This window comes from Phyllostomus discolor, chromosome 1, assembly GCF_004126475.2.
Source record: "Phyllostomus discolor isolate MPI-MPIP mPhyDis1 chromosome 1, mPhyDis1.pri.v3, whole genome shotgun sequence".
Taxonomy (NCBI): domain Eukaryota; kingdom Metazoa; phylum Chordata; class Mammalia; order Chiroptera; family Phyllostomidae; genus Phyllostomus; species Phyllostomus discolor.
In genome coordinates, this window is record NC_040903.2 from 70,006,659 (window position 1) to 70,029,740 (window position 23,082).

Sequence of the window (23,082 nt, forward strand, 5' to 3'; positions counted from 1 at the left end):
ACTGATGGCCATTTAGGCTATTTCTTAGTGTCTATGTGTTTGCTTTTAGTATTAGAAAGTGGCAAGAAACAGCCTGTACACATAGCCTTGCAAAAGTATGTGAGTTTATAAAATAAATTTACAAAAGTAAAACAAAAGAAAAAATAGATGCTGTGATCTGTCCAGATCCCCTTTGGCTCCCTAATGCAGAGGAAAGAGCATCCTTACTTCTCCCTGTTCCTTCTCCAGTTGCTCTTCCTCCAGGTCTAGGACCCAGCTGCCTGGAACAGAAACTGCTGGGTGGGTGGACATGCACCAGCAGGTCAGGCTGAGTGGATAGGCCCTGAACTCACCATGGCTCTCAGGTGTGGGATGAGGGTGCCCCAAACAAAGAACATGAAAGAAAGAAGGAGCAAAGGACAGAAAGTGTGTCTCCCCTGCCTGAGTAACAGAAGCAAGGGGCCAGCAGAACCTCACAGAACCTCAGAAATCAGTTCTTTTTTCCAAATATGGGTAGTTTGTAATTCAGTTTTGCTTCCTTCACCAGTGCTGTGGAGATGGAGGATGTGCAAGTGACTCAGGACGAATCTGCTTTTGGGAAGTTGATTCCGTGCGGCACTTCCCATCTTCCTGTGGCCCCTGGCCCCAGATCTGAGTCTGTGCTCCCTTCTTTCCTTCCTTACTCCCTGACAGACTCATACGCTGTCCTAGGGACTTGCTTATCTCCTCTACAGAAACCAGGACAGTCGCCCCAGCACAGCGCTGGGTGTCTGACAGAAAAAAGGAAGTTCCCCTCACTCCCGCCTCCCCAGCCACAGTACCTCTCTGCCAGGTGCCGTCCAACGGCTCATTAATCATGTCAGTAGCTGCATTTTCTGGGCCTCTGCCAAGGAAGACAGGTGACATTAGCCAGTGAATGTTCACGTGAATTCTGTCTCTCTCCATTTCTGTGCATGTAACTGGATTGGGGTTAGCACCCTCCTCCCCTGCTAGCTCTCCACACCCCAGCTCTCCAGATACATGTCCATGTCCTTTGAGCAATGATTTGCTACAGAAAACTATCAACCGAGAACTGTTTCCTAGGATGCTGTTTCTAAGGGAACAGGAGAAAGATGTGGTCCCCACCCCAGCAGAACTCCCTTGCCATTCTGGGCCCAGACCCGAGGCTGAAAGCCCGACATTCGATACAATGAACACCTGCTTTTAGAGGGGAACAAGCAATGCTGGAGTTTCTGCATCTGGGGACACCCATTACCATCCTTTCTTCTTCATCTTGTGATAGTCGGCTGACATACATGGGGTGGGGGGTCCTCAGCTCAGGGGCCAGCAGTCTGTGACAGTCACAAAAGAGGCTGCACCCCACTCTGATTTGTCCAAAGCATCCCAGCGCCATGAGGAAAGCCAAGCCTGAGCTCACAGAGCTCTGTGATGAGGGCAAGGTATTTACATCGCTGACTTTCAGTTTTTCTATACAGCTCATTTTCCTTTCCTTTTTGGTATTTTTTTATTAAGAATAATATGTTTTTAAAAAATTATTTATTTTGTTGTTGCTCAGTTACAGTTGTCCCCATTTCCCCCCATTGCACCCCTCTGCCCTGTCCAAACCCTGCTCCCAAAGAAAATCCTCACCCTATTGTTCTTGTCCATGGGCCCTTTGTACATGTTTTCCTTCTTTTCCCATATCCCCCCTCCTCCTCTCTGGTCACTGTCAGTTTGTTCTTTATTTCCATGTCTCTGGTAAGAATAAATATGTTTTTATATAAAATACACCTACACATTTTTCCTCACCAACCGTACCAGTTCTTTGAAACCTAGATTCAATGCCAATGCCTTTTCTAACCTAGGCTGAAAAGTCTCTTCCTTTTTAAACCCCACATATTTTATCTGGGCCTTTGTAAGGGCACACTGCTGACTCTCTTTTCTGAGAACTAATTACCTGAAACATTATCTCCAGATAATGCTCCAGAGCCAGGGAGAGAGGCCACTCTGTGCCCTCCACATAGTTAGTGACCACTAAGTATTAGTTAAATAAATGTATAAGTGAATATATTTGTTTTAAAGTATTTTCTTACTTGGGAAAATTGCATGAACAATTTAAAATGCTATTGTCAATCAATAAAATGCGAAGTTTTATATTATGTTTTCATCACAAGTTCTCAAAGTGTCCCATATTTTTTCTACAGGAAGGCAGATGAAGAGATTGAAAAAATAAAGAGTTGCCTCCAAGTTGTATGAGACCTTTTAGTTTCTAGAGTATTCCAGGAGAATGTTCAGTTTCTAGAATATTCCTGAAATGTTCTCAGCCTTCTTCAAAAGCAAATACACTTCACCGTTAAGATGAGTCTTCAGACTTTGAACTGTTTCTGCTTCCCCTAGAAAGTTTTGTTTCTTTTGTAATGTTCCATGTGAAATTTCAGGATAGAATCTGGGTTTCAGCATTCTGTGACACTGAGAGAGCTTGTATCACTGTCATGACTGGGAGGTGCTGGAACTGTGAGGCAGACTTCCAGTAGGAAAATTAACAGGAGAGAAGGGTGTATGTGTATCCTTCATGCATCCATTCACACTTAAATATCTCAAGTATTGTGTTCTCTGTATTGTCCTTATACATTCTAAAAATTATTTGTAAAAAGCATGTTAAAGTGTATTTATAACAAATGTTGTACTAATAGTTCAATGAAGTGATATAATGATATATAAATAAACTTAGTGCATGTGATTTTCATCTTATATAACAAGAGATTCCCAGTGAGCAATCAGGACACTGAACCTTTTTTTACACAAACACAGCTGTTGTTTTGAGAAAATAATATGATCAACGAAGAAGTTTCAGTAAGAATGCTGTGTCAGTAAAAATGAATTTTGAGTTGGCCTATGAAAGGCACCAACACACACAAGCACACACACAGATATTTCCACGTTTATTTGCAACAATTGAAATAAAAAAGGACTGTGCTGGATCTTCTTCCTATCTACTGAGACAACAAATTCCAAATACTTATACTAAAAATATAGACACTTTGAAAATGTAACATTTGCTTTTGTTCTTGAGCTTGAGAGGATGCTGGAACAACTAAAGGGAAGTGTCCCAACACGAGGAGTCAACAATGCAGATTTATGGGCAGGAGCCTTCTCCACAGAGCCCAGTGATGGAGCCCTGATGTGACTGAGATCTGTAAGGGAGAGAGTGTGTGCTGGAAAGTGTAGAGGACCAAGGATGAGCCTTAGGGTAAGTCCACAGGTTGGAAGGGGGAAAGAAATTGAGCAAAGGAGACTAGAGAAAAAACTTGTAAATCAAGAAGCATAGGGATCCATCACTTTAAAAGAGGAAGAGACCAACATTGTCATGCAGTGAGGTGAAAGACATTGACAGCTGGAACTGGACCTCAGGAATGGTAACCTGACATCTGACATACAGTTCTATCATCACGGTGAAGACAGAAGCTGAATTTGATGATTTCAGCAACTGAGTAGGAGGTTAGAAAAGAAAAATGAGGGCTCAAATACCAACCACTACAGCAAGCCTGACATAGATATAAAGGAGGGAAGATGGAAACCCTAGGCAAGGACAGTAGTTTCAGACCAGAGGAGACTTCTGGAGTGATACTTGAAATAAAGAGGGAAGAACCTTGTGGGGAATAAGAGCTTAGAGATTCTAGAATGAAAAGGAATAATTCAGGCAACTTCCCAGAGGAAGTGAGCATGAAGGGGTACTGGGAGAAAGGAAGACAGTTATACTTAAGAGGAAGGGGTCATGAAGGTAACAATATCATGTGATGATAGAGCCATCTTGATATCAGACAGTGAAAAGGAAGCACTTTTTTTTTCCTCAGAAAAATAGGAGGCAACTTCCTATGGAAAATTGGGGAGGGGTCAGGGGTGAGGTGATCTAGAAAACATTGAGGCCAATATACTTTGGGGAAAATAGAAATTGAAGGAAAGAAGAAGGAAGCAAAACCCAGAGAGTCTGACTTCACACCCTTGAGATCAGGCATTGGCTTGTTTTTAACACAGCCTCCCAGTGCCATCTTACTCATGCTCTGTCTGGGTGGGCTCTAATCAGTTGCTGTCCGATTCAGAACTTAACATAGCTCAGTCAAAATCTGAGGAAGACCTGAGGGCCACTGAGAACTGGAGGTTCTGGAGGTGGGATGCCAGAACCATAAAATGGAGATGCCCCTTGAGGAGGAAAATGACCCAGAGCCAAATGGAAAAATTTCCAAGCAAGATGGTGGCCAGTGTGTACGAACAAGTGACCCAATAAGAAGGTGATCAAAACTTTGAGATACCGGAGTCCCAGATAATATGCTATTGAGAGGTTTAAAACACTTCTCTACCTATTTGACAGTTTTATATAAAGGTCAGGAATGGCTGCTGTACATTTGCTGTTCTACATGGTAATTTGTGTGTTTTACTATTATTCTTCCAGTGTCACTCACTACTCCATTTACATATATTTTTATGTAATTCATAAATTATTATAAACAAGCAGTACAGTTAGAGTCATCAAGTTTTATTCTCCAGAGCTTTAATTCTGTTTTCCTTCAAAACATGAACATGCCAATATGTTGTTTATTTTTAGATGTCATTCTCATATAAATTTTTAAGAAAAATGTCTCTTGAATGTGAACTATCTTGTACCCTACTTATTATTTTAAACTGACTAAAATAAATATTTAAAGTTACATTTCTAAGTGTTTGTTTAGCTGTGTTACTTTAGTTGCTGTTAGCTTTAGGCGGATCAAGTTCTTCTGTTCCAAGAGCTCTCCAAATTTAATGACAGCATTATTTGTATACGTTCTATGTAGCTTGAAGAAATGAAAAGAATTCGTGCTTTGATTCAGTCTTATTCAGTTCAGGCTGCTACATCAAGAATGCCACAGACTGGGGGGCTTAAACAATGAACATTCATTTCTCGCCATTCTGGAGGCTGAAGGTTCAAGACACTGGCAGATTTGGTGTCTGGTGAGATTCCACCCCCTGGTTCATAGATGTCATCTTTTACCTGCATTATCACCTGGTGGGAGGGGCAAAGCAGCTCTCTGGGGTCTCTTTTATAAGGACACTAACCCCATTCATGGGGTTCCACCCTCATGACCTCATCACCTCCCAAAGCCCCACCTCCCAATGTTATCACACTGGGGGAGATAGACTTTAGCAGATGAATTTTGGGAGACAAAAACATTCTGTCCACAGCATTCAGTTTAGACAAGAGATAAATTTAAAGAAATGAATCATGTTCCAAATCCACCTGTGAGGGTCCATGATTCCATTAAAGACTTAATGTTATTCCTGATAGAAACAAAGAAGTGTTCTTCCTCATTCCCAGTGCCTGCCTCACAACTGCCCAGCTGTGACACTGTCAGGATGGCTGATCCTCCCAAATACCTAATCCCTTGAGGCTGAAGTAGTAAATCATGGAAAAGTCAAATGGAAGATGATAAACCACCCAGCATGGCTGGGTAGAGAACATTCAGTCCATTTATTTGGAGAATGTAAAACTTTAAATCAAGATGACCCATTAGAAGGCTTTCTTTTTAGATGTGGGAGGGGGTGGGAAGCCAGAGATGAAGACTTTTAAGATCTTAATCAGTTGTTATGACTCTTTCACATTAGTTGTGTTGACAACATGTGATTTATCTCCTCTAACTGCAACATATTTCTCAATCTCATTCAACTTCTCATTTAGTTACCCTCTATCAATTTATAAATGCTCAAGGAAAATAAATGATTGCCCAGATAGTGCAAATGTGTCGAAGCAAACAAAAGAAGTTCTGGAAATTCAGCCTGGTCTCCTTGTGAGTCTTTTACCTGGCATGGGCAAAATCACCCAATGGTACCCTGCCTCAGTTTCCCTACCAGAGGAGAAGAGAGTTCCTCCTTCATCCTGCATTGGCTTCAAAATGGCTTGCTCTTCACAACACATGGCCAACAGAAAATATTACATTTTTCAATCAAATTAAAAGGCCCTAACTATAACATGGGTGTGGAATTTTGGGCTCACATATATCACAGTCTCCAGGTGAGAAGAGAAAATTTAATGGTAAATACCTTTAGCAATAAAAACAGACGTACAACTGAAGGAGGAAAAAGAAAAGTGGATTTGTCTCAAGTAAAAACTTTAAAATAAGAGCTCAACCTTGATAGTAAAAAATGTTTTTGTCTAAGCAGGAGAGGAAGCGATGGGTAGACCACTGGAATATTCTTCATTGCTCTTAGAAAAGCAGGAAGAAGTGGGAATGTCTCTCAGTAGCCTCCTCTCTGCAGCTCTGAGGCCTACACTTGGAACACAGGTCACTGATCCCACTCTTAACACAGCGGGCTCACCTCTGGCTCAGGGACATCTACCCAGCCAGGGCTGCAATTGTATGATGGGCCTGGACACTCACTGGTTGGCCCTGGCTCATGCTCCTCCTCTTCCTCTGGGCTCTGAAATATGGAAGCATCTGTCAGTCTGGGCAGGTATCTTCACATGCTGGCATGAAAACAGGCAGCTAGTTTGAGATGGTGGGAGTTAAAAATAACACAGCTGGCAGGCCATGGTCTAGTGGGTTCACGCAGAGGAGAGAGACTGAGAGAGGACTGAAAAGTCCCCAGCTACTAACTTAATCCCCTGGTCCAACAGGACCATGTGGAGGTCGTTTTACTGTTCAAATGGTTCCCATGGGAAGGCAAGTATGACAAACAATTTTTGTAGCTCTGATTTCCCTCCAAGTACTAAGTATGCTTTCATTTTTCATGAAAGCCTGCTTTAGAGTCAGTCCTGATGGGGAAAAACCTCCTGTGAAGCCAGCACAAAGGCCTTTATTTCATCCAGTCTCACATCAAAATATTCTATGTCTCTGGCCCAAATCTTTCTCTGCGGTTTGACACAAGTGCCCCCTGTGTCCATCTGTGACATGACTGTTTGCCTCACTCAGTGAGGATCAGACTTTCAGAGCCGAAGTGGTCCTGAGAAGACCAAACTGAAAAGCGAGAACTGGTGAGTAGAGCACAAAGTGAGGCTCCGACGCCACCAGCACCCTCACGTCCTGTGATTATATGAACACGCTGCAAAGAGGGCACCCACAACGAGAAGGCTGATAGTCGGTGACTCCTGGAGCTCCCCTCCCCAATTTTAACCTATTTCTTATGGGATTAGCTATGTCCACACTCTGGAACCAGAGCCCTTGACTCACGCTGATTCCCTGCTTTGCTTATATGAGGTGTGGAAAGGCTTCTTAGACTCTGTAAGCAGGTGTACTTCCTGCTGAGAACATGCAGGTTGACTCCTATATGTCAGCTGTCACACTCTCCCTGTGCTGTGTCTACCTCCCAGTCTAGTACTGGGAGAGCCTAATTTATCACCTGGTGGATGATGATGAAGGCTGAAGAGGGCCTAGTAAAAGCTTGGCCATTCAGCTGGCACCAAGACAGGCCAGTAAAAACATCCATGTGGAGTTGTCCTCTTTATTAAAAGCATGTAGCTTACTGGAATAAATAGGAGAATATTCATTGGCAAAGTAAAGTGTTTTGCAAAACCCATTAGAAAGACATGGGTAAGCTGGGATGTAGATTTTCTAATTTTTAATTAGTTTTTTTTTGTAAAAATGAAAACGAAATTTCAAGGGCAAGATATCACAGCAGAAAAAAAATCTTCTCTAAGAAAAGACTTAATTGTTTATAATGATCAAATCTACAGGCTATCGCATGGCTCATGGTCTGGGCTCCACTGAAGGGTCCCCTGAAGCAGAAGCAGGCCACACATCTGGAGAATGCAGCAGTATGACGAGAAAGGATTCCTAAGCATTTATAAGGTGAAAAGCAATGTGCCCAAACTTGGCTTTTTCCACAGAGAAAACAAACTTTGCAGCAACCTTCCTTTGTCAGAGTTCCTTTATGACGGGCTGTGAGATGGACAAGCAGTTGGTATGAAACATAGACTTCTTGCTTTTAATCATGCCCTTTCCCCCCTTGGTGCAACCATCTTTCTCAATAGTACATAAGGAGACCTTGGCAGGAGGAGGAAGCAGGGGAAACACTTCACTTGTGCTTCCTGACCCTACTCTTTGCTCAAGATGATGTCCAACCTACAGACAACCAGGGACAGACCAAAGGTCACAGCTTACTACCAAGAGACCAGGCACAGGGACCACACCGCAATTTCCCTTAAGGCCATTTCCCTGTCAGGCACGGTGATGTTAAGGCTGCTGGTGTCAGAGTCCCCTGGATGTTCCCAGGCCGAATGAAGTCTCTGAGTCAAAAGGATGGGCTGCCAGGTAATCTTTGTACTCTCCATCGAGCAGCTGGGCAGCATTCCTGGCAAACCAGCAGTCTACCTGCTCCTCCCCGTTGTAGATTTTCCTCTGTTTCCAGACCACTGGGACCTGGTGTCCTTTCACCTTCAAAACAGTCCCAGACGCCTCGCCTGTCTTTGGGAGTGGAGGACCAGTGGTGTTCTTGCTGGGCTGATCAGGCTCCTCTGTGAGTCTGGCATCTTGGTTCAGGAACTGACCTGAACGGACAAGAAAAGAATCAGGTCTAAGTCAAGAGCTGGCCACACCATGCAGAAAAAAAACGAATTTCAATTTAGGCCACTGGTGATGAGCAAATGCATACGTGGTATCCAGAGGAAGGGGGAATTCATGATGTGACCGCATTCCTAGTTACATTCTGTCAGAAGGCACTCACACCTTCTCCAGTGTAAGTGATGGAACACGTGTCTGGGGCATATGGAGAGGAGATACCTGAGGTTTTACAGGTAGTGGCCTCCGCATCTGGAAGCTGTCCACTTGCTAACACTGGAATGCTGCCTAACCAGCCCACAGGAATAACCGTAGTCTCTTACTGAGCTGGGAGGACAAGAAAGGGGGCAGGCAAACAGGGAAGAGTCAGGCCTTCCCCTCTTTCCAGTCCATGCTACAAAGTTTGTGGATTGTATTGGGCTGAAGGTGTGGAGGCAGCCAGTTCAGTTTGTCCCTGCTACACATCATCATAATTCTCCAGGTCAAGTGAGGGCATCACTGAGGCCAAGGACACTGGTGTGCATCTGTCAGAAGGAGTGCGTGCTTGACCATCAGGAACTACAGAAATGCATCCAGCTCAAGTGCCAGGAAATCCTGCTTTCTAAATCAAGTCCTGGTGGCTCTGGCTCTTTACTTGCAGACAAGAGGCCCACATGAAACTGCATGCTGAGGAAAGCCATGCCAAGCAGATCGCCTGCTGCTCATGCAATGTGGGTAACTCCTCAGAAGAGACACCCATGTCACACCAGGTGCTAGGCTGTGGACTACCCTTTCTTTGTATTTTCTTGCTGAGAATAAGGAGCCAGAGGGTTAGTCCTAACTTCTTTCCTTGCTTTCCCAGAAAACCAGTGAGAATTAGTTTATAAAGTGCAATCCTATCCCAGAAAGTCATGAAGAGGCAAGACATACAATTATTCTGACATGCATAAAGACCACCTTCCCACTGAATTTCTCAATCAAGCTAAAGTGATTGGCAACACCAGCTTCACTCCAGGACTCCAGGAGCTGAGCACTCTCCTCTCACCCTGGGAAGAGTGGCTGCTTACCTAACAGTCCATGGCAGCTGCTGGAAAGGCCTTTGCTACTGGAGATGTAGAAACCTAGGTGGTCTCGCTGGTAGGGGGCTGGTTTTTTGTAGAGGTGAATGAGGATGACGAAAGCAATGGTGTCCTGGATGGTTACGGTGACATTGGCATTGGCAAACACTGACACCTCCAGCCCCCGACTCCCCACTACTATGCTCTGGTTGCAGGGGAGGACCAGCCTGTCCTCACCATCCAAGATGACTCTGTGTGGTGTGATCTCAAGGTACGACCTGTTGGGCTTATTGACGAGGATGGTGATGGTGCGGAAGTAAGTGCGTTGTTTCTTGTGGCCGCTGGGAGGAGCGGGGGCCCCAATTAATGCTCCATTCACTGTCACACCTCCAAGATAGAGGGGAAGAGAGCAGTGGTTAGAAACACTATCCCCACCTTCACACTAAAGACATCTAATCAGAATTTCCTTCCTCCCCTGGCTTTATCTTTATATCTCTCGCCCCATGAACTTTGACTCAGGAGTAGAGGCCACTTAGTGCCTATTGAGTGAGTGAAGAAATGAGTAAACGCATGAAGTTACAAGGAAATTTCTTCCCCATGTTCAATCAATATCTTGGAGGAGGGGAAGGATGATGTAGATTTGGGTCAAGATACCACAGAAAGAGTTTACATGTTTGTGTTCACTCCAGTATTTCCTTTCATTCTGGTTGCAGGGACAAAGAGACATATTTCTCATCTGCCAGTTGCCACTGCTGCTGATTTGGAGACTCTATGATGCCACTGAACAGTGTGGCATAATGCAAATGTTAGAATCACATTTAGTCCAAAAGCTCAAGTTCTTTTACTTTCCAGGTGTGCATCTCTGGACAAGTCACTTTAAAACTCTGAGCCTCAATGTCTTCATTTGTAAAGAGGGGGTATGAAACCCAACAAGACAGTGGTGAGGATTACAGAAGCTGGCACATGGGCAAGCTGTCAATGGCCAGCAAATAGAACTCTTTTCTTTTCTCCTTCACTGTTGTGAGCACAACTGCAACTCTTCTAGACTTGAGCAAGGCCTGGGAGCCAGACTCCTGGCAATCCATGCTGTCAAAACAGATGGCAACTCTACACCAGATGTTTGGGACTGAATTAGTTTATGTACATTAAGTGTGTTTGCTCTCAGCCAAAGAGGCAGTTTGCATTAACAAAAGATTGTTATGTCATCAACTCTTGTTTTCTCTGCTTTGGGGATAATCTTTCCATACATCTTGACTAGGAACTCCTTGGACACTCCAGGGGAAAACTCCTTTCTCTGGGGAAAGGAAAAACCCCAGCATGAGCAGAGGTCAGACAGTTCCACCTCAAGGCTCCAAGCATCTTCCACTGAGCCATCTTCCACATCATGGATGCCACACTGAACACAGAAACGACAGAACAGCTCTGAGGGGGGTGGACACCTCCGGGGAAGGATACAGGTAGGCCCGTATCTCACTCTGGAGCCCTCTGAGTTACAAAGAAGCCACCATTTTGCTCTAAGGCTAGCCAGCCCTGCAAGAGAGTAAGGTAGGTAAGGAGCCCACAGTCAAACATGACATAACAACATCATCCGTGTGATCTTGCTGTGGGGCCCTCTGTCACCTAGCCTTCTAAGAAGCTCGTTTTCTCAGAACTGAGGAATGCCAGAGTGTCCACTGCAAAACTTGTCCTCACAAAGTCAGACTGTGTGGCTATCCACATGGCCATCCCTGAGGTACTGGCACCTGAATATAACCAGAGAAGCTTCTTATATACCAATCTCTTTTATGCAGTCCCTCTACAGACCAAAGGGGATCAGAGCCCTTCTTACATCTGTGTCTTCTGTACAAAGCTGAGTAATTAACATTGGGCTTAACACCTTAATCATCGAGGAACTGAGATAAATGAGCTTAGCACATCCCACCATCACAGTTTTTGATTGGAAAGACATAATAATAACAATGTGTTGTGAATTTATATAGCACTGTGAGGCCAGCACAGCGAGTATCACTATCTCTGTTTTACAAGGGAAACAGCAGGAGCTCCCTAGCTGAGTACCCAGGGCCACAACATGAGTGCAGTCAGAGGGCAGGGTTTCTAGTGCACATCTTCCTGACTCCAAGGTCAGCACACAGTCTATTTGCTTTAGTTATTCATCAACGATCCTCACTGAGCATCTGTGATGTGCTTCTCATATACCTGGACACCCGTCTTAGGAACAGAGGAGATACGATATCTACCTTGCTCTTGCCCAAAACCACTACAGAGGTCAGAACTTACCAGAGTCCATGTGATCAGAGACCAGCCTTAGGATGTCCCCAGGCTGCCCATCAATGTTGAAGCAGACAGTGAGTTTGTTCGAGGGGAAATCCACAACAAAATGGGGGTCTCCATCCGCTGCCAGAGCAAGAAGAAACAGGAGAGAAACAGAAAGAAAAGACATCACTGAGTGCCTTCCATGTGTAAGTACTCTTTTATTTTTTCTCATGTATTATTGATTTGATTCTGTCAATGATCCTGAATCTCTAAATGAGGAAGATGACTGGGAAGTGGATGACTCACCACAGTTACCTAATTAGTAGATGGTGAAGTTTGAACTTAGGTCCCCTAAATTCAAATATAATGCTCCCTTTCGTCACACCTCAGCCAAACACAGACAACTAAGCCTTGAGAGGTAAGAGGGAAACAGAAAGGAGAGTTATTGCCAGATACCCCCACTATGATTGAGCCCACTTGCTTCAACTTCCCATGTGACACCAATCATTTCCTTTCTCCTTTGACTACCCAAGTGAAGAGATGTGGGTGAGAACCCTTTGTCTCCTATGACCAGAGAGCCACGGCACTAGGGACATTCACAGCCCGATGCACACAACTCTGGTAATGGACACATTATAGGAGTAATGACCAAACCCAGTGGAGGGCTGGTGGCCAGTGAAAGACATAGAGTCGATAGGAATGGAGCGATGTGACAGTTCCCTGAGAGCTTCTTGGGCTCACACCACATCATTTCTCCTCAAATCGTCTAAGTCCCTTTACAAGGGTGTTGGACGATTTGCTTGTGCCAAACAATAGAGCAGTGGTCTGAAAGTCTGACTCCCTGCAGCGTCGCAGAAGAAAGCATTCTTGCATTAAAGCATGTGTGAGTTCAAAGGAATCACATTCTCTCCATTGGAGACTGTGAGTTTCCTGTCTGCTCAGCTAACCTCGGGGATGTCCCTGATTTTACGAACTTGTGTGTCTGGCACATGGACAGCAAGGCTTACAAAGTGACGTGTACATTTTAAGAATCCAACCCAGCCTTTGTGTCGTTATTCCATCTGGATTTTCATTATAATCCCAGAAAGTTGGCCAAAGGAAATTTTGTGGTATTTTTATCTATTCTTCCCTCTAAACCAAGGATTAAAGAAATAATACAATAACTTTTTTAAAATGTGAATGTCACAGATATTTGTACCACCAGAAACAGGAAGCACACATACTTCAGATCTCTACAACAAATGTCTTTTAAACTCTGCAATGAGGAGAATGTGTGTCACCCATCCTTCGATCAAGGCTATTGCCAGGCTCCGCAGGACTGTCATCCACTGTGTGGATGCAACGATTTAGCAACAATCCTGGTTCTCAGAACTGTCGCACGCTGCTAGCGCAGGCTGAGAAACCCATGGGTCCTGGCATCACATTTCTAGTATGAGCTGGTATTTTAAGTGGTTTCAGGGAATTCCTGGTTGTCCACTTTCTAAACCTATCAACTCCCAAATCACGTATACTGTTTTCTTTACCTGATGTTTTGGAGACTTTAATTCTTGGGTTGTATGGCTTCTCAAGAGCAGGCCCTACGAAAGAGAAGGACAAGAACACTCACTGTTACCCATGAAAGAGGATGAAGTGAGGGGCACAGAGAGGAGAGGGTTGAGGTGAGTAAAATACAGCTTTCAGATACATTTTTGGCAACTTAAAAACATCACCTGTTTTAAAGAGGGAGCTTGGCCTCACAACATACAAGCAAAGGTATAACATGTGGAGGCTTAATTATTTTATTCTTTTATAAATTAGATAATATTCTTCTCGTCTGTAATTTCTGTGCATGTAATAGAGGAAAATACTCCATCATAGTTAAGGTCTAGTTATGGGAGTAGGAGAAAAAGGAAACTTGTTTAATGGGTTCAGAGTTTCAGATTTGCAAGAAGAATAAGTTCTGAAGATCTATTTCACATCAATATACTTAACACTATTGAACTGTACACTTAAAAATGGTTAAGATGGTAAATTTATGATACATGTTTTTGTACCATAATTTTTAAAAAAACACAGAAAAATGCAGAAATGTAAAAATAAATTAGAATCCAGGGACTATTGCTATGTGTGTAAACACAATTCATAAAGCAGCAGGCAAAATAAATAATTCATTAAAGAATAACCTAAAAGTAAATTAATTTCTATAAATAAAATAAAACTAATATCTTATTTCAAATTGTTTGTATTAACAAGATCATGCTCCTCTTTGCTGCTTTTTGACCCCTCACAGAAACTAAAGATCAAACTGTCTCCAAGTGTCCATGTGCCCGTGTCTTTTCCACACTGGTCCCCGGCCAGTGGGATGCAGGCCGAATCGGGCAGACCATGGAGGAGAAGCCCCTTCTAATCCACACAGCTGATGTGAGAAGCTGTGGTGAGTGGCAGCTGCCATGGACACTCAGAAAAACTAAAACTTAAATTTTAAAAATCATCAGAGCTTTAAGCACAGAAAGACTATCTTGGGTACTACTACCTAATGCTTCAGGAAAATTTATTCCAAACAACAGTTTTGAGCTATCAGTTGGTTATTTCTTTATATGGCTCTTTCATAGCATCACACAGCTTGCTTTTCATCAGAACTCGGATTGCACTAGTTGTGTGCCAAGACAAGCTTTGCTCCATCTAAAAAGGCAATGCGTCAGCTTTAACCTCTCCATCAGGGTCTGAACTTTCAATTAATTTCTAGTTCTACATTCCTCAAGGGAAAGGGAATCTCACATTTGTAGAACACTCATATGTGCCAAAGACTTTACACATTTAATCCTTGCGATGGCCCTTCAGGGAAATTATCATCACCTACATTTTATAGGTGAGGGAACAGAAGCTTAGAGGTGCAGAACCCTGCCCCGAGCCACACAGTTGGTCATGAGGGTAGGTGAGCTGAACCTCAGCTCTGTCTGCACCCTCGACTCATGCTCTCTCCCCCATCCCAGGTGCTTCTCTGAGTTTAAAGTTCAAGGAATAAATGAGGCAGCATTTGTGGTCCTGAGATAACATCAGTTCTTCCTACTTAGGAGATGTGAACTTGACAGAAATTTAATGAAAATGTTACATATTTGAAAAAATGCCATTTTCCCAAGCAGCTATTACTGAGAATATAATCCTTTGCTTTGGTTGCACTACCTTCCTTTTCCATTTCCTGTTCTCATCACTACTCATTTCCCCATCAAAATGACAGTGAGCCTGATTGTGACAGCTGCTCTTTAGATTCTGAGTAATAAGTATGTAAAGGGTGTGTTCTCTCAAGAATCCAGAAATTAGTCCTCACCTATGTTCCCAGGAAAATAAAATCCAGCGTACATATAAAATGACATAACTCTGAAGTACTTAAAAATGTAGAAAGGCAGTTTAAAATGAACATTCGCATATATATAAAACTGTTTATTCCTCTTGCTGTCTCCAGTAATGCTTGGTGAAGGTTAGGCACTCAGTATTGATGACTGACTGATGGACTGACCTCACCAGACAACATTTCTGAGACAACAGCCACCTTCTCTAATCCCTGCACAGAGATCTGCCATTTATAACCAATCAAATAGAACAATTGAACACACTTCCTGAAAACTGGGAGCTGCATGTGGGGGTGATTACTTACAAAAATTATAATAAACAAAGTAAAAACAGACTACTACTGAGGTGACCTCGGCCTGAGAATGAGGCAGAAAGGACATGCTAGGCTCCTGTGTCCGGCCATCCCGGGAGCTGGGTTACCTGTCTGCAGGTTGGAGCCTTGCAGGCTCTGCGTCACTGTTTCAGGCCCCATTGCAGCAGACATGCCATAGCTCTCCTCTAGCTTCTTTGTCTGCAGTGCAGGTTTCTTCAACTTCATGGAGGTGAACGGGGTGAGGAAGCGAGAGTTCACAGCCAGAGCCTGGGCCTTCTGCCTCAGTTGTTCCTTCTCCCGCTTGTCGTCACTCTGTAGCCAGGAGTTCAGCAGCTCCTTCATGGTCAGGTAGCTCCAGAGACGCTTGAGATGGTTGGGGTCCTCCTCACCATCACCCTTGGGCCTGGTGCTTCCTGTGGCATCATTCTCCACCTTTGGGGGCTCCAAGGGCACGTCTGTCTTCAGTACAACAAATTTCTTACTGTTGCTGGCTGTGACCTCCACATGCAACCGATCCATCTTCCTGTCCACCAGCTTCCCAGCAATGATGATCTCTGAGCCATTGAAGTAGTTGGGGAAGAGGGTTCTGGTAGCCTGCTCCACAAGGCTGGGTGGGTAATCAACGCGGATATCAGAGAGCAGAGGGGTCCTGATCTCATCGTAGAAGCTGGAGTGGAGAGGGGGAGATAGAGAGAGAATGAGAGTATGTGTCAGGGCCCAACTCTGACTGCAGGCAGGACAGGTCCTAAAGGAAATTGTGGGCTGGCGGAGGGGAGAACCTGAACTTAGGAGCAATGGAGTCCAACATTCTGCCCAGTAGAACATTGTTCATAGGAGGTTATATAGCAGTAGCTTGAACACCACTGGTGACAGAGAACTCACTGTCTCATAAGGCTTCCTTCGCTCTTTCAGCTTCTCTGGGGAGGAAGAGGAACCTCCATGTAGTAGATCACAATCTTCTCCCTGCAGTTTCCACCCACTGGTCTCACATTTGCTTCTGGAGCAGCCCAGCATGAATTAGCCTAATCTAGCTTCACCATGACAGCCATCTGGGGGTTTGACAAATATTGCTCCTGGGGTCATCTTTTATTCAGTCTAATCAACCTCCAGTTTCATTAACTATTCTTCAGGTGATGTAATTGCAAGGTTCTCTCACCACTCTTACTGGAGGAAAGAGGTAACTTTCCTCTGTACATGCCTGAGTTTCTCAGAGGGCCTTTTAAAACATTTTTCTTAGAACCAAATGTCTATTGCCAATGTGCTTTAACTAGCACATTACTTGAGAAATCTGACCTTGATTTTGTCACTATGCTTTTCAGCAATGCAGCATTTGCTTGCATTAACTTTTCTTCTACTTATGTCACCTGGTTGCTAGTTTCTGAGTAAAGAAACAATTTAAATCCCTTTCCAAAGATCTAGGGAGCATGGGCTGTGGAGTTAGACTTCTATCTCAGCTACTTCCTTGCTGTATGTCTTGGGACATATAACTTAACCTCTCTGAATTTCAGCTTCTTCCACTGTAAAATTGGAACATTAACAATACTTACTTCAGAAAACTATTAGCTGCTTCACCAGACCCAGCCTCCCCTTCTTCCCTACTAATTTAGTTTTAACTTGGTGATGCCCATCCAGCTACATACTACATTTCTCAGCCTCTATTGTGGTCCCATATGGCCATGTTCTCCCCAGTGGAGTATGAGTGGAAGTGAAATGTGTACCTTCTGCAATGCTTGCTTGAAACAAAATGGCTTGCTCTGGCTCTCTTTTCCTTCCCCACTTTTAGTGCTGGAACACCGAAGGGATTGTGCCCATTTCAACCTTGCAGTTAAAGGCAACATCTAAGGGGCACAGAGCAGTGAAATGGAAGAAACCTGAAATCTCTGAATGACCCACCTCATGGAGCAGAACTGAGCCTGCCAGACCATTACAGGATGGTCATCTGCACGGCAGTTAGCCTTTACCCTAGCACACCCGCTCCTAGGGTTTCTGTGGGGCTCACAGGAGGTGATGCTTATAAAAATGTCTGTCGTATCGTAAGTTCTCAATAAATGTTGGATAGTGACAGTATTTTTAGTAGGACGGTGTAGTCAGTTTGTTTCAATGTACTTGCTTTCGGTTATGAAACACATATTCCATTAATGCATTAAGTTAAATTGAATGTCATTTTGAATGATTTTGAAAATGTGGGAAGCTAACCTGTGTTTTTATTTAAATCTTTGATTAAAATGCTGGGGAAACAATGGTGGCCAGCTCCATCCCTAGGACCCATCTCTATTGTCCATCTTCGAGACCTCCAATTAGATTTCTCTTTGATGAATGTTCTTTAAATGGCTATTAAACACCCATGGATGTACCTAAAGCCCACTTTTCCTTTTAAATATCTACACCAAGTGCCACAAAGTAGATTGAAGTGGTAACACTGAACTGCTTCAACTGGGAGTCAGCCAGCTATTGAATCAACAGCAAAGCTATACCCCGTGTTTGGCATTGTGATATCAAAGGGAAGGCACTGAACTCAATTAGAAGACCTAAGTTCTAGTATTTTCTCCACCTCAAATATATAATCAGTGACTAGTGTCAATTGGTCATTTCACTTCCAAAGAAAAATATGATCATTTTAATAATCAATACTACTCAATAGTTACTTCTCCTAGCTACCGCACAGGGCAGAATTAGAGTGATTATGCCAGGAAGTGCTTTGAACTGTCAAGAAGACAATTATAACCAGAAGAGCTAATTGAACACCTAACATATGATAACAATTCTGCCAATGCTTTACACAGGTTTTCTCATTAAATTCTGTCAATTGACCATAAATCTCACTTTATAATGAGGGAACTTAAATTGTTGCCTAAAGTCACAAAGCAGGACCTGAATTTACAGCCAGGCCTGACTGATGGATTTCAAAACCCAACATGATATATCCCAGTGTAATGAGTTATAGTTATTTCCAGTAGACTTGAGGTTAAGGTGCAGCAAACCATCCTCATTTCTGAGTCTCTCATAAAACCCAACCCTCCATCCCCTTCTAAGAACCTCCCATTATTGTCCGAAGGAGACAAACGGACCCAATGAGCTGCGAGCCTGCGTCCTCCTCCTCGTGGACACGCCGTGTGAGGCCACAGTTCTCCAGGGACAGTTTCTCCAGCAGCTTGAAGTCCACGTCATTCCCAATGCCGATGGTGAAGATGCAGATTTGGCCCCGGGCAGCCTCCTTAGTGTTGTTGAGAATCTTGAGGGTGTGGGTCTCCCCAACGGTGGGTTTCCCATCCGTCAGGAAGATGATGAGGGACACGCTGCGATCTTCGATGTCATTGTGGGCCACGTAGTTGTTGAGCAGCCTGATGGCCCTCTGCAGGGCCCCATTGATGTCTGTGCCTGTGGGACACCAAAACAGGGCAGCTCAGGCTGGCACTCACTTCTTTCCCCTGGCTGCACACTCACAGCTGTGGTTCACTCGCAATCATTCAAGGATTAGCAGGGGTGACACTAGAGAGGAAAGGAAGAAGCTCCCCCAAGCATGCGGGGTGATTGTAGGTTACATGGCCTAACTAGAGACCTGGCAAGTGTTTGCTAAATACTTTAACTGTTTTAACTCATTTCATCCTAATAACAACTCCATCATTATCCCCATTTTACAGATGAGGAAACTGAGGCCTAGAGAGATTAAACAACTTGTGGATGGTAGAGCTGGATTCAAATCCAGGTGATCTGGCTTTAGAATCAATGTTCCCACCCTGGCTGATGTGGCTCAGTGGATTGAGTACCAGCCTGCAAACCAATGGGTCAGCAGTTTAATTCCCAGTCAGGGGACATGCCTGGGTTGTGGGCCAGGTCCCCAGTAGGGGGCACTCAAGAGGCAACCACACATTGATGTTTCTCTCCCTTTCTCCCTCCCCTCCCTTCTCTCTAAAAATATAGAAATAAAATCTTTAAAAAAAGAATTGATGTATCCAATCCTGATATTACATGTCTTTGAGAGATTAATTTTCTGTCCACCTGCAGAGGTTGAGGCAATGAAGTGCCAAGAAAAAAAATTCAGGAAACCATAAGGTTTCTAAGGTTTGGATTCCAAAAGAACATAATATACATCAGCTGTTTGCTAAGCTTTTATGTTCACCTTTGCATAACATCCTAATTATAACCAAGAGCATTAAAATAAATTCAATTAACAAATATTTGTTGGGCATACACTATATGCCAGGGGCTGTGCTAGGAGCTGGGGGATATTCAAAGATGAATAAGAGTTTCTCCTCTCGAGGACTTTACAACCTTGTCACTTCCTGCCATAGGTGGATGATCAATAGTACAATATCATAATGAATCCAATCTATTATTTTTCCCATCAGCTAGTAAAACAGTTCCTAAATCTCACTGTTGTGGAGACTGGTAGGAAATCCCATTGTAAGTCCAAGTCTGGTCCAAGAAAGATGAAGTTCCAAATGAAACTCGTGTAGGAAATCAGAGCTTTGTCTTGGACAGGAAATGATGAATATAAGAAAGATGAGCCTGGCTGGTGTAGCTCAGTGTATTGAGCGCAGGCTGTGAACCAAAGCATCGCAGGTTCGATCCCCAGCTAGGGCACATGCCTGGGTTGCAGGCCATGGCCCCCAGCAACTGCACATTGATGTTTGTTTCTCTCTCTCTCTCTCTCTCTCTCTCTCTCTCTCTCTCCCCCTTTCCTCTCTAAAAATAAATAAATAATTTTTTAAAAAAAGAAAAGAAAGATGAAAAATCCCAAATGGAAGAAGACCATTGGGTGTTTTGTATGTTTCCAGGTGACTACCCACCACAATAATTGAGATGACAACAAGAGATGGTGTCTCCATAAATGGCCTTTACGAAAGTGGGGAGGGGTCAGGATCAGTGCCCGTAAACACTCCAGTACTGAGCACCTACCGTGTGTGCACTGCACCAGTGACAAAGTTGACAGCAAGAGTGGGTGGGACCAAGGCCCTGAGTTGAAGGAACTTACATCTGTCCAGCTGGATAACACTAGTGGACTGCCTCTAGATACCCTAGTTATCTTAGACTTCTCTATGACCTGTCCCTCCTCTCCACTCTTACCTGGGCACCATACCCAAGCCAGGCATGCAGACACTCAGAGCCCACCACACCTTCCATCCACAGTGTCTCCAAGGCTCCCTGGGATTCCTGCTCTGCTCACTGTTTCAGCCCTGCCAAAGGGACTAAGGGTACAGCTGGGCAGGTCCACCTGCTGCTTCCTAAGGTGCTAAGATTTGAGCACACAAAACTAACTCATCTATTTGGCTTTAATTCCACACCCTCAAACAATTTACAAAAACTACTTCATTACTCAGGATCTGTGAGATAAACCAGGAAAGGCTCCAAACCCTATCAGGTATTCCCCCTCATAACTTACTTGACCATCTTAGTTTGGGGCCTGGAAGAGGAGAATTTACGGAATCGGTATTCAGAGAAACATGAGCTTCTGGGAAAGCTCTCAGCTGTTATCTCCTTTCCTGTGATAGTTTCAGTATTCAAATCCTTGTCTCTTGGCAGAAAATTTAGCTACTCACTTATTATCACGTCAAAGCTAACATGAAAAGAAGGACTCATATTTACCTCCGGTGGGTGACATGTGGTGAATGTAGACTTTGCCATCTCTGATATTGTTGGGAGTAACTGACACCAAATGGTCCTTCCACACTTTGATCCGGTTGGAAAATCCAATAATACTGAAACGATCCTGGGGTCGGAGGTCATGCAGGATTGTGAAGAGGGCATCTTTGGTCTAGGCAAACACAAAACCAAAACCAGTCACATCAACTGCATTAGTCCACATGTCCCCTAGGTTAGAAACTGCACACCAGGAACAATGTCAGGGTTAAAATTAAATGCCTACTATGTGAAGGGTACTGGATAAATGTCCAAGTAATGATTATTTTCTTTTATATCTCTTTCCTTTACTGTATATTTTTAAAGATTTTATTTATCTTTAGAGAGAGGGAAGGAAGAGAGAAAGAGAGGAAGAGAAATATCAACGTGCGAGAGATATATCGATTGGTTGCCTCTCACATGCCCCCAACTGGGGACATGTCCTGCGAACCTGCATTTTAGAACCTGCGACCTTTCATTTCACAAGCTGGCACTTTTACCCAAACCACTGAACCACTCCAGGCAGGGCTCTTTAACTATATGTTAAGCTCTTCATAGGCAGGTTTCACTCATCTTTGCAAACTGCCAGTACTCAAGAGGTACTAGAGAGGTTTAGTAAATGAATGAGTGAATGAACAGAATGAATTAGAAGATTAAAAGTACAGATAATAAATACCATAGCGATTTTTAAAAGTAAAAAAACTGGGCTGGAGTGATGTTAGGAGACTTCACAGACAAGCAAGAGTTTCTCTGTGAAGCAGTTTGAGCACGGGGCTTAAAGGAACTGGATGTCTTGAAAGATAGGGTGGGCATTCTGCAAAGATGCAAAGAAGATACGCGTGATGGGTCAAGCAAAACAAAGAGGTGACATGGGTAAGCCTGCAGGAGCTGAGTGGATAAGAGGCATGGAAAAAAGACACGGTTTGTGTAAAGAAAGAAAAGACCATGTGAAACTGAAAACAGAAAAATTCTAGGAATATGGACAAGAGTTTCTAAAATAACCAACCACATATTGAAAGAAAGCATTGTCTTCTCTAAACAGCAATATTATTAGAGAGTTAGAGATTCATCATATGAAGTAAGGAACAGTCATTACATAATTGCCTTAACAGTGACATCTGGCATCTCTTACAGTGATTAAGAGCACAGACTTCAGAATGGGTGGTCTGGGTTTGACCCTGGATGTGTCACTTACTCTCTGTGTGGCCCTGTGGCCCTGGGTAGGAAGTTCTATCACTATCTTTTCTCACTGTGCCTAAGTTATCCCACCTGAAAAAGGAGGACAATAATAGTGCTACTCATCAGGTTGTCACAAGGATTGAATCAGTAACATACAGAAAGTATTCATAACAGGGCCAGGCATACAGTAAGTTATATCTGTATTTGCTCTTACTTGCCAGCAGGTGGTAGGTGGCAGAGTCAAAGAAACTGTAAAGTCTGAAACAGTGATTGCAGAATGAGGTGTGCTAAGGAACTATATGGTTACCCTGATAATATTTTGTAGGTCTTTTCCTAGGTTTGATGACTGTTAGCCTTTGCTTTGAAACCAGCTTCAGACAGTACCGCCCCTTCTATCTCCCTAAGTGAAATAACCACAACTTCTTTCCCCTTCTGAATGGTCCCTCTTCCTCTCCTTAGTCTTACTCTTCAATCTGCTCACTCCAACATCCCACTGTCCAGCCCCTGAATTTCATGGGAACCTCAAAATCCACTCTAGAAAACTAACCTGGATGTATTTATTTTTAAATCTGTATATTGCATTATTTCAGTAAACTTACAGAATTTCTAGCCTGAGCAAACAGATGTTCATTTAACATTCTCCTTATGGATCTTTACTGAATGAATGAAGTTGTGCCTCAATTTCCCCATCTCTTTATTCCCAGATTGAGAAAGCAATGCATCATAACGATATCATTAGACGCATAACAATGATGACATTGGCAGCTAACATTTTCTGGACATGGAATTATACCCCCAGATATTTTGCCAAGTGCCAGAGCTTTTCATAGGTTGAGGTGATGGGCCCATTTAATCCTCACAACCCACC

General features: G+C 43.6%; 1 protein-coding gene across 1 annotated transcript in view; it reads right to left on the reverse strand.

Moving 5' to 3' along the window:
• Nucleotides 1–5,415: 5,415 nt before the first annotated feature.
• The window catches only part of ITIH5 (inter-alpha-trypsin inhibitor heavy chain 5), an 82,341-nt gene continuing 64,674 nt past the window's right edge, over nucleotides 5,416–23,082 (reverse strand). Inside the window, exons 8-14 of the mRNA XM_028507846.2 lie at nucleotides 21,003–21,171; nucleotides 18,485–18,794; nucleotides 15,524–16,083; nucleotides 13,297–13,350; nucleotides 11,798–11,914; nucleotides 9,530–9,907; nucleotides 5,416–8,473 (exon numbers count right to left, since the gene is read on the reverse strand). Coding sequence (XP_028363647.1) covers nucleotides 8,175–8,473; nucleotides 9,530–9,907; nucleotides 11,798–11,914; nucleotides 13,297–13,350; nucleotides 15,524–16,083; nucleotides 18,485–18,794; nucleotides 21,003–21,171 — 1,887 coding nt within the window. The 3' untranslated portion in view covers nucleotides 5,416–8,174. The remainder of the gene's footprint in view (nucleotides 8,474–9,529; nucleotides 9,908–11,797; nucleotides 11,915–13,296; nucleotides 13,351–15,523; nucleotides 16,084–18,484; nucleotides 18,795–21,002; nucleotides 21,172–23,082) is intronic.